This window comes from Natator depressus, chromosome 3, assembly GCF_965152275.1.
Source record: "Natator depressus isolate rNatDep1 chromosome 3, rNatDep2.hap1, whole genome shotgun sequence".
Lineage (NCBI taxonomy): Eukaryota > Metazoa > Chordata > Testudines > Cheloniidae > Natator > Natator depressus.
The window spans coordinates 17,798,701-17,812,415 of NC_134236.1; the positions used below are offsets into that span (position 1 = coordinate 17,798,701).

Genomic DNA, 13,715 nt, shown 5'->3' on the forward strand with positions numbered 1-13,715 from the left:
TGTGTTTAGACCTGCTGGCCTCATTTCTGAGCTGCATTCCCTCTCTATGCCACAGGAATGCAGATAGATCATCCTAACTAGAATTCCCCAGGCTAAGGATGACTCCCTGGAGAACATAGGAGTGGTGTAATACCTTTATACTCATTTGTCCCAGTTCAGCCCTGCTGCAGGGGTGTATCAGGGGCAGCTCTGGGGTACAGACGGTTCTGTGCATTGGCTATTCTGGGACGGTGCAGTGGCCCACAGACAGATGTGGGAAGCTGTTTAAGTTACAGCTGTCCCCATCCTGCTAATCTGCAAAATTACTTTATGACACCTAATGGCTAATATTAGGAGCTTACTGTCCTGTGGTTTAGGGGAGCTGGGCTTAGCACCCAGCCCTCAGTTTGTGTGCCTTAGAGAAATTTTACATGCTAACCATGTGGTCCAGCTAGTAGAGGTGTAACACAGATTGCATCCACACAGAAACATGCTCCCAACTGTGCACTGCCATCACAACCACTGTTTGAACTGAGCAGCTGGGTGCGGCCCACAGACAATTCCCAGCATGTAGCACTTAACCCTGAGCCCAAACTGCAACTTACAGAGACAGGTCCCAGCATAAAATGCTTCACCCTGAGCAATATGTAGTGACAGGTCCCAGCATCCAACACTTCACCTGGACCTCAAGGAGTCTGTACTCAAGTCCCATAGCTTAATGCTTCACCCTGAGCCTGAGCTGCCTGTAGAGACAGCTCCCAGCATGCAATGCTTGGTCCTCAGCCCACCTAGCCTGTAAAGGCAGGTCCCTCCCAGCATGCAATGCTCTCCCCTGATGTCCAGCAGCATGTAAACAAGTCCCAGCATGCTGTGCTTCACTCTAGACCAGATGCCAGCCCCTAATGGCTTGCCTTGAGCCCCAGTAGCCTGGAGACACCGCTCAGGCCTCCGCCCGCCTATCCCGCACCAAGGGCCTGAGGGGTACTGCTGACCCTCACCCCCCCCTTCCCCTCTGACGGCAAGGGCCGCCCAACCTGTTCTTACCCCCCTCCTCCTGGGCAAAACGGACTGGACCAATGCGACCTCCCTCCTAACACAAACTTCATTCGTTTAACGGACGTTCTTTCTAGGGAGGCCCACGGACCACCCAACGGCGGCGGGGAGGGTCACGTGAGGAAGAAGAGCCTATAACAGTGGAGCGTAGCGGGCCGGCCTCGTGCCGGACAGTTTGGGGGTGGTCACGTGCCTCTCTACCAGCGGAACGGCAGCTACCTCCCTTCCCAGTGCGGGGTCGGTCGCTCTGAGGGGGCGGCCGCGCTGGGGGATGTGCTCCGTGCAGGGGATCCCCAGTCCCGGCACCACCGTCAGCCTGAGGGTCTCCTTCGTGGACGTGCACCCGGAGGTGCCGCTGGTGCGGCTGTGGGGCCTGCTGGGCGAGCGCCGGGAAGAATATGCCCGCCTGCACCAGGACATCCAGGCTAAGGCCGGTCCGCGCCTGGTCGGCGCCCCGGGAGCCATCTGGCCGGCGGCGGGGGCCGGGCTGTGCCCGGGGGATCTGTGCCTGGTGGAACTGGGGGACCATTGGCACCGCTGCCGGGTCGTGAGCCGCCAGGGCCAGCACTGCCGAGTCTTCCTGCTGGACGAGGGTCGCACGGTGACGACCGGCGCCTACTACCTGGCTCGGGGCGGGGACGAATTCTTCCACCTGCCCTCCGAGGTGCTGGGCTGCGTGCTGGCCGACCTGGTGCCGCCGGGAGCCGGGGCGGCCGGGGCGGGCGGCGGGGAGCAGCCGGCCGCCAGCTGGACGGCGGGCGCCCTGGAGTTCCTCGGCTACCTGCAAGCCAAGCAGGTGTCGGGGCTGGTGCGAGAGGTGCTGATGCCGCAGCGCCTGGTCCTGCTCGAGCTGCCTTGGCTGCTGGCCCAGATGCACCATTTGGGCCTGGCCAAGCAGGTCACTCCCAGCTGCTTCCGAGCCCTGCTCAAGCGCTGCCTGGCGGCGCCCCGCCTGCTCGGCCAGCCCAAGCCGGAGCCCCCTGGCCCTACTTCAGCTACGCAGTACCATGTGGCTACTGCTCCCCAGCCGGGCCCGGACGCCCTGGATTTCTTCTACCCACGACTTCAGCTGGGGGTGACTGAGCCGGTGCTGGTGACCCAGATCTCCGACCCACACCGCGTCTATTGCCAGCTGCAGAGCCTGTCCCAGGAGATCCAGCGCCTCTCGGACTCCTTGCACCAGATGTACGAGACGGCGGTCAGGTGGGAGCAGGATCCGCTACCCAAGCCGGGCTCCCCTTGCGCCGCACGCGGCGTAGACGGCCGCTGGTACCGCGCGCTGTTGCTGGAGATCTTCCCTGGGGAGCAGAGTCGGTTGGTGGCCCAGGTGATCTGCGTGGACTACGGCAGGAAGGAATTTGTCACCGGGGCTAACCTGCGCCGCCTGCCCGTGGAGTGTTTCCGCATGCCGGTAGTGACTTACCCGTGCGCCCTGCAGGGGATCTCGGACGGGGGCTGCGGCTGGTCCCGCTCCCAGCTCAGCGGGCTCAAGGCGCTGCTGCTGGGCAAGGCGGTGAGCGCCCGCATCGAAGCCTACAGCCCCTTCGAGCACCTCTACTACGTGAACCTGTACGGGGAGAAGGGCCTCAACCTGAACTGCCTCTATGGGGTGCAGACCCGCTGTCTGGCCCACAGCCTGCTGCAGGGCGGCCAGGGAGCGCAGGAGCAGCCGAAAGAGGAGGACGCCGACCCTCCTAAGGAGCCGGGGCCGCCGCCGCCGCCGGACAGACTCCTTGCAACTGCGGCTCAGAGGGACCCGGCCGCTGCCCACCTACCAGGCGTTCGGCTGAAGGTGGGAGTGTTTTACGATGCTCAGGTGTCCTTCGTCCGAGACCCCTCAGAGTTCTGGCTGCGGCTGAAGGAGCACCTCCTGCCTTTCAGCCAGCTGATGCGGAGCATGAGCGACTTCTACTCCTCAGCCCAGAAGCTGGACGGCATCATCCTGGAGCCCCAGCCGAGATCGCTGTGCTGCGCCAAGTGGAAGGAGAATGCCTACTATCGGGCCATTATCACAAGGGTGCTGCGGAATGGGGTGGAAGTGCACCTGGTAGATAGAGGCAACAGGGAGATCTTGGACTGGTATAAGGTGAAGGAGCTGCTGCCTCAATTCAGGGAGCTGCCTGCTGTAGCTCTGAAGTGCTGTTTGGCAGATGTGTCTCCCCTGGGAGAGGCATGGAGTAAAGAGTCTGTGGCTCACTTTAAAAGGACAGTGCAGAGCAAAGAGCTGGTGATCCAGGTGTTGGCTACGCAGGGTGACAAGCATGTGATTGAAGTTTTTGACCAGTCTCAAACGGGGGAGAAAAATATAAGCAAAATCTTGTCCCAAGGAGGCTATGCAAAATTCCAGGGGGCTGAGATTCCAGAGGCTCTTCAGAAGTTATCTGCTCAGTCTCCGGGGCAGGATCCCAAAGAGCATGCTGGCGAGGGGGAGCTAGTGAGTTCAACAGCCAGGAAGAGTGGAATGCGATCCAAAACAATAAGAGACAACATAGCGCTGAATCACTCTGTGCCTTTGACTGTCAAAGACCAGCCTACTGCAGAAACTTGCCATTTATCAAGTGACTCTGCTCCTGATGAAAAAAAAATTAAGGGAAACCTAAATCTGCCCTCCTCTCTTACACAGTACTACTTGGAAATAAAACCAGGATCTCCTTATGAAGGTCAGCTGGAAGTTGGTAGTACAGTTCAGGTGGTAATATCCTATGTTGAAAGTCCTGGCTACTTTTGGTGTCAGTTGAGTAGCAACAACCAAGAACTTAAGACACTAATGGCTGAAATTCAAGATTATTGCAAGACTTCAACACAGCCACATCACTGGGCAAGTCCAGTGTGTTTAGCAAAGTATTCAGAGGATGAGAAATGGTACAGAGCTTTGATTATTAGTGGAGAGCATTCTACAGAACAAGTAGAAGTGATATATGTTGACTATGGGAACAAGGAGCTGGTTTCTGTAAAGAATCTCTGCTCAATTAATGCAAATTTTCTGAAATTAAAGGCTCAGGCTTTCAGATGCAGCCTTTATAATTTAATCCAACCAAATGGTCAGGATCCTTTTATTTGGGATGAAAAAGCAATCCTAGCTTTTCAGGAGTTTGTTGATGAGACAGCAGATCATTTGGAACTGAAGTGTACAATATTTGCTCTAGCTGCCATAAACAATAAAGAGCTGTTTAATGTTGTGGACTTAATTACGCCTTTTCAGAGTGTGTGCCATTTTTTAACCGAGAAAGGGTTGGCCAGACCTGTACCACCTCAAAAACCTCTGGCATCCTCTGTTCAGCTACACTCTTATTATTATTCTACACATGACATCAAAATTGGAAGTGAAGAAGAGATTTATGTAACACATGTTGACAATCCATGGAAATTTTACTGCCAACTTGCCAGAAGCGCAAATGTTCTAGAACAGCTCACAAATAACATTGGTCGACTAAGCAAAGTACTGCACAGTTTAAAAATGTCACAAAACCCTGGAAACCTGTGTCTTGCAAGGTACACTGACAATCACTGGTACAGAGGAGTAGTTTTGAAAACCAAGCCTAATAAGGAAGTCTTCTTTGTAGACTTTGGGAATATACAGGTGATAAAGAAAGAAGACTTGATTCCTATACCCAGCGATGCATACGATATCTTGCTTTTGCCAATGCAAGCCATAAAATGTTCACTATCTGATATCTCTAATATACCAAAAGAAGCTACCACATGGTTTGAAACCGCTGTCTTGGATAAGCCTTTAAAGATGGTAGTGGTAGCAAAAGAATCTGATGGAAAGCTGATAGTTGAACTGTATGATGGCAATATTCAAATTAATGCAAAAATGAAAGAGGGTTTAAGCTTACCAAGAAATAGAGAGTCTAACAGATATGTAGGAAATGAAACTCTACATTCTAAAAACATAAATGCTAAAGAAGAGAGGAATGAAAACATGAAGTTATCAGCAACATACATGAGAGAGTCTGAGAATAGAACTTGGAGATCTGAAATCCAAGGAGAGGAGTGCAATACCAAAACCAATTTTGTATGTAAGGATGTAAAACACTTCGAACCTGCTGCAAAAAGAGAGTTGTCAACCAAATTTCTAGGATCTGGGGAAAGATTTAACACTAACAAAGCTTTTTCCTCAACAAGTACTCCCTTAGTGGGTAAAAAAGTAGGTGAAAATAAATCTTTACCCTTTATAAAGAAAGAGATAAAGTCTGATATTGTTAAACCTGATACTCTTAAAACTAGAAATCAAGGAGAAAATAGTACACTCTTTCTGCTTAAAAGCATATGTGACTTGCCTCCAAGGAACTTAGTGCCTGGTCTGAAAACTTTAGTATACGTTTCTCATGTAAATAACCCTTCAGATTTTTATATCCAATTAGCAAGTGATGAGCCTCAACTTAACAATATTTCAGAAGGATTAAACAATAAAACAGGAACAGATAGTCTCAGTCAACAACAGTTGAAAGTAGGAGACTTAATTTGTGCAGTTTTTTCAGAAGACGGCTTGTGGTATCGAGCTGTAGTAAAACAGAAACTATCTGATGAACGGATCAGTGTACAATATATAGATTATGGCAACACTTCAGTAGTTAATGTTTGTGAAACAAATAGACTGCTTGAAAAATATTCATCAATTCCAATGATGAGTATTCATTCCTCGCTGGCTGGACTTCAGTCTAAACAGCTTACAAATTGGACACAGGAAGCAATGAGTTATTTTTCAGAAAGAACAAGTGAAGTTCAAATAAACTGTGAATTTGTAGAGAAACTCAAAGACAGATGGGAAATTGTTCTCTATGATGAGAAAGGTATGATAGCAGTGGATTTGATTAATGAAACCTTTGCAACGAGAGAAGAATCTCAGTCAACAGAAGCACTTGACAGGAGAGAGAGTGGTGCTGGTGTGGCAAATCAGTGTGAACCTCTGCCTTTTGATGAGAAAAATAAAGCTTCTAGTATAACGGACACTAAATCATTCTTCTGGAAGACTCCAGAGGTAGCTCAGACTGTAGAAACGTATGTCACTGTTGTAAAGGGCCCAGAATACTTTTGGTGTCAGATGGCTGATCCAGAAAATATAAACTACTTAGAAAAAAAACTACGGGAAACTGGAGAACTTGAAATAAGCAGTGTGGATGACTTCAGATCTAGTATTGGAAGTGGTGATATTTGCATAGCAAAGTATAGTGAAGATGGAAAACTTTACAGAGCAAAAGTTAGCAGCATAAAAGGTAACAACCTAACTGTGAGACATGTGGATTATGGATCTGAGGAACTTGTTGGCAGAGAGATGATTAGACAAATTCCTGATCAATTGCTTACAATACCTATGCAGGCGTTTCCATGCTGTCTGTCTGGATTTAATTCCCCAGAGAGTTCATGGAGTAATGAAGCAAAAGACAAGTTCTATGACATGACTGCAGAATATTTACTAGAGGTCACAATAATGGAAATACAAAAGGATAGCTCTTCTGAAATTCCCTTATCTGTTGTTAAACTGGAATGTAATGGAAAAAACATTAATGAGGAGATGAAATGTTTTTGGAAGCATAACACTGACACGACTTTGGCAAACATTCAGAACACATTCAGTGAAAAGAATGAGGGTCCAGGGACAGATAATACAGATGCTGTTTGCCTTGAAAAAGCTGCGGCTTCTACTGGAGATGCTGAGCAAGAAAATAGTGCTCTGCAGGATGCTTTACTCTGTGCAGAACCATTCCACCTGACAGACAATGGATGTCTAAATACTGCAGAAATTGAAGAAAAAGTGAGTCTCAAAACTGCTGATGAGCATCAGACCAATTTTGAAATACTTAATAAAGTAGAGAATCCTTTATTGGAAATAGAGAGCGATAGCAAAACAAAGGTATATGCAGAACCAAAAACATCTGAATCACAGCTTCTTGCCAATAGTGAAGCAAAGGACTTAGTTCTTGAGCCATTTGAAGCACAGTTCTTGGAGGATGATGAACTCAAAGCAGAGATGTTAGAATTATCACTTGGAGTACAATCTTTCCTGGGTGAAGAAAGAAAGGAGCTGTTGGAACTTCCGTCAGCTGAGGTGCAGCCTTCCCTGGGTGAGAATGAGAAGCTGTTGGAAATGGAGCAGTTACAAACGCACTCTTCACTTGACGAACTGAAAAAGCTCTTACTGGAGCTAGAGTCACTTGAAGGGCTAGAGTCACTTGAAGGGCACCCTTTCTTGGGTGGCAAAACAAAAGAAGAGGTGCTGGAAGTGGAGTCACTAAAAATGCAGACTTCCTTGACTGATGAAACAAAGGAAAAATTGTCAGAAGTGGAATCACTCCAAATACAGCTTTTGGATGATGAAACGGGGGAGCTAATGAAACTGAAATCCCTTGAAGTGTCACCTTCATTTAGTAATAGAGAGAATTGGTTGGAAATGGAGTCGTCACTTGAAATACAGCCTGTATGTGGTGATGAAAGAGGGAAACTATTTGAACTGATACCATGTGAGGTACAGATTTCCTTGGGTGAAGAAACAAAGGAGAGTGTGGATTGGGACTTGGACTTGCTTGAAGTTCATCAAATGAAAGCTGTACCAACTGAGTTGGAAGTGGAGTCTTCCCTAGTAAAGACTTTACTTCGTAATGGAGCCAGGAAGGAGCTGGAACCAGAGTCGCACAAAGTACAATCTCAGCTTGGTGCTGAAAGAAAAGAGGAATTGGAACTGGTGCCATCTGAGGTGCAGGCTTCTCTTGGTGATGAAACAAGGAAGGACCTGTTGGAGTTGGAATCATCTCTTTTAGAGCTTTCTGCAGATAAGTTTTCATTCCCCAAAACTGACTTTAAAAAGCAAGTGTCTACTTGCCCTGTAGAGCTTTGTGATGTAGGACAAGCTGACAGCAGAGGTGAAAAATGTAAGAAATGGCTAACTTTGCAAGAGAAGAGTTGTGCAGAACCGATGAACACTTCATGCAAGTCTGGTTTCAGAGAGTATAAAAATACTCTTGTGAGTGGAGAGTCCTTGAGGCATAAGCCCTCAGATGAAGAAGAAATTGAAATAAGAGGAAAGCAGGATGCAACTTTAGCTGGTCATGGTGCAGGTATGTACCTTAATTATTTTAAAGAGCTATAGACTCAAACTGTACAGCACAATAACATTTTGTTTTAAAAAATCAACAGTTGCAAATGCAAAATTTAGCTTAAATGTTTATAAAATATTTGACTGGGGTGTGTTTTGGAGAAGAAATTGTAATGTTAAGATTAGACGTGGGGAGGGGATGGGGAAATGAGGGCTGTGAGATAAGATGCATAAAAAGTGCTATAGTTAAAGGAATAATATATGAACAGAGTGTTATGTGGTCCATGAGACACTCTTGATTTAGATCTATTCCACCCTTAAAACCTCTTGAATTCCTGGGTTTTAGTAATGAGTTAGCACTGCAAAGTCTCCTGTAAAATGCGTCCATTACTAACTCTAACAAATAAGAGTAGTTTCTTACCTGCAAACAGAGACCGAAAAGGCAGCAGGCAGAGGCAGTTAAATACACTGACAGTTTTTAATCAAGTCTAAAACTGTTACAGCAAATTTTGGTGACATTTCAAATCTTGTAGAGCAAAGTGAGCATGCCTGTAATCTAGAGGGGTTTGCTGTTGGCTCCAAATGTATGGTGTGGACATGTCTGAAGTGGTGTGAGGCTCGGATTTTGGAGATATCTGATGAAGGCACCAGGGTAAGTAGGACTTCAGAGCTCTCTCCATATGTAGAAAAGATTCCATGTACATTAGAAATGCTTTGGTTGCTCCACGTGCATCCCACGTTCTCCAGACTCTCAGATTACTAGAGAGGTTACAGAGATTAAAATAGTTACAGTAGAACCTTAGAGTTACGAACGCCAGAGTTATGAACTGATCAGTCAACCACACACCTCGTTTGGAACCGGAAGTATGCAATCAAGCAGCAGCAGAGACCACCACCCCACCCCCCACAAAAAAAAGGCAGCAAATACAGTGCAGTAGTGGCTTAAATGCAAACTACAAAAAAAAAAAGGGAAAGCAGCATTTTTCTTCTGCATAGTACAGCTTCAGAGCCGTATTAAGTCAATGTTCAGCTGTAAACTTTTGAAAGAACAACCCTAATGTTTTGTTCAGAGATATGAACATTTCAGAGTTACAAACGATCTCCATTCTCAGAGTGTTTGTAATTCTGAGGTTCCACTGTAGTTAGTGTTGCTTGCTGCTTTTGGATTTCTAGAATACATAGTTACAGTTGCCTCTTGTATTGGTAAATAGAGTTACTCAATGGAAATTCACTTGGTAAGTAGATGCCAGGAGGTGCCAATGTAAAGGTTTTCAAGAACTCTTCCTATTAAATCTTTGTTTCCTAGTCTGATTTTTGAATGGTTTTGAAGAGTAGCTGCAGACATCTGATAATACACCTTAGACGAATAAAAGACTGAAACAGAAACTGAACACTATATACTCTTTTCTCCCTTCTTTCATTTTACAGGAATTGTATACTTAGTGTTTTACATGATATGCCAGTTGTGGACTTTTTTTCCATTAACGTGTTGTGTTGTGTATTCTGTATAAACTGGTAATGCCTACTAGACTAAGGTTAATGTTTTATCTATATAGGTTTTGAATCTCTCTAATGGCAATGAGGAGATAGTGAATCCTGAGAATGTTTGGAATGGTATTCCTGAAGTGACTAAGAGTCCATCTGAGGTACAGTGTTATAGCTCTTGGTAAATATTTGGGGAAACCTAATGGAGATAAAATATCCAGTGTCTGGAATTTTGAGTTGTAATCTTTGTGTGACCATGAAGGATAACACCAACACCAACCCACCCAACCTTTATCTGGAAAATCTTGATGTTCAAGTTTATCAGACTGCCTGATACACTGTAGCTTCTAAGTGACCCCTGTGGCCCTCCTTTTTTAAAACCTGAAGAGTGGAGTATAACTGGCTAGCCCTCAGCCAGTTACTTGGATAAGGAATATTATTATTTTGGGTTGTGTGAAACCCAGTTCCAGAGAACGGGTGATATTGAAAGTGAGTAAACACAGTATTAAGCAGAAGGAATATCAGGAAGTGCAGAAAGCTGCTTATTGCTGTCAGTCTTGACAGTTCTGAATAATGCTATTGGGGCATCAGTTCTGACAATATAGTGCTAACAAAGAGCTTAAGGAAACATTGCACAAGGAACAATGAAATATTTCATAACTATTTAGTAGTAGAAATGATCTTAAAGGGGTCTTGCATTTGTATTTTGCTTTGTGGACAGTGCTGTTATGGCAACACATACATCCAGGAACCTAATATTGAATTATGCCAGAGTCATTTGTCACAGATGCTGATTATTGTGAAGAAGGGGGTGGAATCAATTTTCAGCTTCTTCATTCCTGCGACAGAAGCCTGGCTTGAAGAAATAAGATGGACACAAAGCCAGTTCTAGTGCTTGAGATAGGAAAATAATTCTCCTACTGATCATGAGTGAATACCTGAGTGTTAACGTAAAAACCAGTCTACTTTTAAATCAGATGCAAATACAAAAAGTCTTTCAGCAGTTGTGTTTTTGTCCCTTTCAGCAGAACCTGTTTTTGTTTCTGTTTTAGGCAGAGTTCCATGTGACAGATAACTTGCACTCCTTATCAGCGGAAGGCTCAGTGTTGAAAGGTAGTACTTAAATTTTATTTTCTAAGCTCCTGCCGTATGAAGAGTTCATTGTTAGTTGGATGTTAAGTACCTGTCTTATGCTTCAAAAGGCTAAAAGCATGATATTCTAGTATATTTTAAACAGAACTTCCAGCTGTGAAATGTGGTTGGACTAACTGGTCACTGTAGAATAATTTTCTGGGTTTTTCACTAGCAGGTACAGCACAGCCAGTAACAGTGCAAGACTCCCCATATTGCCGTGTCTGGAAGGACTATCCCTAAGGGGAAATAATAGTTCTGTTTTCATGTCTGGTCAAATCCTTGGCCTTTCTGCTGAGGGTACCGGTTGAGGCTTCTCTTGGATACTTTTCAACCTGGAGAATTGAACCATGGTAACAAGTCGGGCCTTGTAGGCTCCCAAAATCTTTGTAAAGTGGTAGTGACTGTCACATGAAAGTCTTTGTATCCATTACTGATCACCTGAGGCATGTGGTCTCTCTGTAGCTCTTCCCTTATTTTTGTTCTTTCTTACCAAAAAAAAGTACAAGAAACCTTATGTCATTCTGTTTTTTTCTGAGATGATCAGGTTTAACTTGCCAACCTGTAGACTGATACTAGGAATAAAAAGCTTAGCTGGTGATACTTTCTTCCTGACTTTTTACAGTGCCTGAAAAGCTATTAGCTAATCTGCTTTTCTCATTTGAGTCAAAGGTGTATAGACCTTCCTACTACTAGCACCGGTTTACTTAAGTTTGTCTGGTGTATTGCCAGGATTGTGTTTTTTTTTCCAGTAATGTAAGGTATCCTTGTTACAGAAGTTAGGAAATTGGCTTTTAAAGATATGGACAAGTAAATTCTCTCCTGAGTCTTTTTGTTTGAAAGGTCACATTGACAATTTATATGATAGACGGGAATGGTAGCACTGCCCATTATTATGATTGCCCAACACTTCCCATTATAAGACCATGTTTTCAGTTACTCCTAACTCTGCCAAACTTGGGCAAAGAAACTGAGACTGGGACAGAAACAAGCATGGGGAAGAGAGAGGGCTGGGACAAGGACTTGCTGGAGGGGACTGGGCAGAAGGGGTGAAGTATGGGGGTGGCATAGGCAGAAGAGTCTGTGACTACTAGAGCACACTCCCCTCCAGAGCCTGGAATGGAACCCAAGATTCCTGAGACTCACTCACTCTCACTGCAGTCAATAAATATTTGTGAAACACTCTGGCAAAGTGTGTGTTTCATTGCCTTTTAGTGCTGGCAACCTACTATGGCAATCAGGAATTCCACTAGTTCAAGTGACTGAGATCTGTGGTGGATCAAAAGGAGATTAAAAGGTTCCACCACTGCTTATTGACACCTAGATGGATCACATGCCATATGAAGGAATTTCTAGTTTTTTTTCATTTGTTTTCTGAAAACCCAAGAAATTACACACAAAACTACATTGAAAAAATTGAGGCTGCAATGTCAAGCCCTCAAAAGTGAGGAAATGCCACGATTAAGGTGCAACCTTAATTTGGCCCCCTGATGCATATACGTTCTGATGGTCTTTAATTACATGATCACATTATTTTTTCCACAGGTCCTTTACCTCATTCAGTGTACAGGGTGGTCTTGCTCTGGGGATGAATTAGGATTGTGTGGTAAAGGAGACGGTTGTCTGTAAGGTCCTGCATTATTTGTTGCAGAAGTTGAAAGGTGTGTAGTGAATGAGGCAGTGCATTGCAGAAAGAGAAAGTGAGTCTGGTGATTCAGGGAAGTGAATGCTACCCTGAAGAACCGGATTCTATCCTTGCCTGTGCCACAGAGTTCCTGTGTGGTGCTGGGGTTACACTGGGGTGCTCTTAAACCAAACTTTCCACAGGCAGTCGCTAATTGTGTTCCTCATTTTCTGGATGCCCAAATTGTGGGCATGGTTTCGGATGTGTTGAGCTTTCACATCTTACTGAAATAAATGGGAGCTGTGCTGTGAACTTGTAGAGTGCTATATAATGCTAAGTACTCTGAAAAATCAGATCCTAGGTGTCTCAGGGCACCCAAAACTAGCTGATACCTTTGACCTTATTCTCTGTCTCAACTCGCCATGTGTAAAATGGGGATATTACCCCACCTTCCCAAGAGTGCCATATTGGAATTAATAATCCTGTCTTCAGAGCAGGGTATGAATAGTGTGCATTATATAGGGTGCGAAATGAGGATAAAATAAGATATTGAATATCTGATCATTGAGCACCATCCATCTTGTGCATAGAATGAAGCAGGGGTCTTGTGGAAACAATAGCATGTGATCATGTAATTAGACCGTTGGAATGCATGTGCACAAGGAGTGCACAGGTAACCGTCATGCTGGCATTTCCTAACTCTTGAGCATTTGACTTTTTAACTGTAATGTTCTATTAACAGTTTTTCTGTGCTTACAAAAAAATTATGTGCGTGCATATGAGAGAGCAAGCGAGCTCTAATCAGAATATCTTAAAGTCAAGTGTGTATAAGTCTGCAAATGGTAGCCGGTTCCCTTTCACTCAGTCCTGTTAATGACTGTTTTTTAACTTTAAAAAACCTTCAGATACAAACTCATCTATCCACAGAATGTCACAGTATCTGAATGTCTGATACAAACTGTACATGTTAACAGAATCAACATTTTATTGATAAAACACAAGAGTCCTGGACTTTAAGGTCAGAAGGGACCATTATGATCGTCTAGTTTGACCTCCTGCACAACACAGGCCACAGAATCTCACCCACCCACTCCTGTAATAAACCCCTAACCTATGTCTGAGCTACTGAAGTTGTCAAATCCATGGTTTAAAGACTTCAAGGTGCAGAGAATCGTCCAGCAAGTGACCCGTGCCCCACGCTGCAGAGGAAGGCGAGAAACCTTCAGGGCCTCTGCCAATCTGCCCTGGAGGAAAATTCCTTCCCAACCCCTAATATGATGATCAGCTAAATCCTGAGTATGTGGGAAAGACTCACCAGCCAGACACCCAGGAAAGAATTCTCTGTAGTAATTCAGATCCCACCCCATCTAAAATCCCTTCACAGGCCATTGGGCATATTTACCGCTA

At 45.2% G+C, this 13,715-nt stretch overlaps 2 protein-coding genes across 2 annotated transcripts in view; one reads left to right on the top strand and one right to left on the bottom strand.

Annotated features, from left to right (window-relative positions):
* Positions 1 to 602, bottom strand: part of LOC141983762 (24-hydroxycholesterol 7-alpha-hydroxylase-like) — a 57,493-nt gene extending 56,891 nt beyond the window's left edge. The window contains exon 1 of the mRNA XM_074946779.1: positions 585 to 602. Coding sequence (XP_074802880.1) covers positions 585 to 602 — 18 coding nt within the window. The remainder of the gene's footprint in view (positions 1 to 584) is intronic.
* A 701-nt stretch (positions 603 to 1,303) lies between these two features.
* On the top strand, positions 1,304 to 10,677 carry TDRD6 (tudor domain containing 6). The gene is made up of 4 exons (XM_074947482.1): positions 1,304 to 8,090; positions 8,602 to 8,720; positions 9,625 to 9,714; positions 10,606 to 10,677. The coding sequence occupies exons 1-4, from the start codon at positions 1,304 to 1,306 to the stop codon at positions 10,675 to 10,677; spliced, it is 7,068 nt and encodes a 2,355-aa protein (XP_074803583.1).
* The last annotated feature ends 3,038 nt before the right edge of the window (positions 10,678 to 13,715 follow it).

Excerpts from the sequence above, each read along its gene's own strand:
- TDRD6 (XM_074947482.1), top strand. The coding sequence starts at position 1,304 with ATGTGCTCCGTGCAGGGGATCCCCAGTCCCGGCACCACCGTCAGCCTG. Across the intron at positions 8,721-9,624 it reads TATCTGATGAAGGCACCAGG|GTTTTGAATCTCTCTAATGG; the intron begins GTAAGTAGGACT and ends TTATCTATATAG. Across the intron at positions 9,715-10,605 it reads TGACTAAGAGTCCATCTGAG|GCAGAGTTCCATGTGACAGA; the intron begins GTACAGTGTTAT and ends TTTCTGTTTTAG.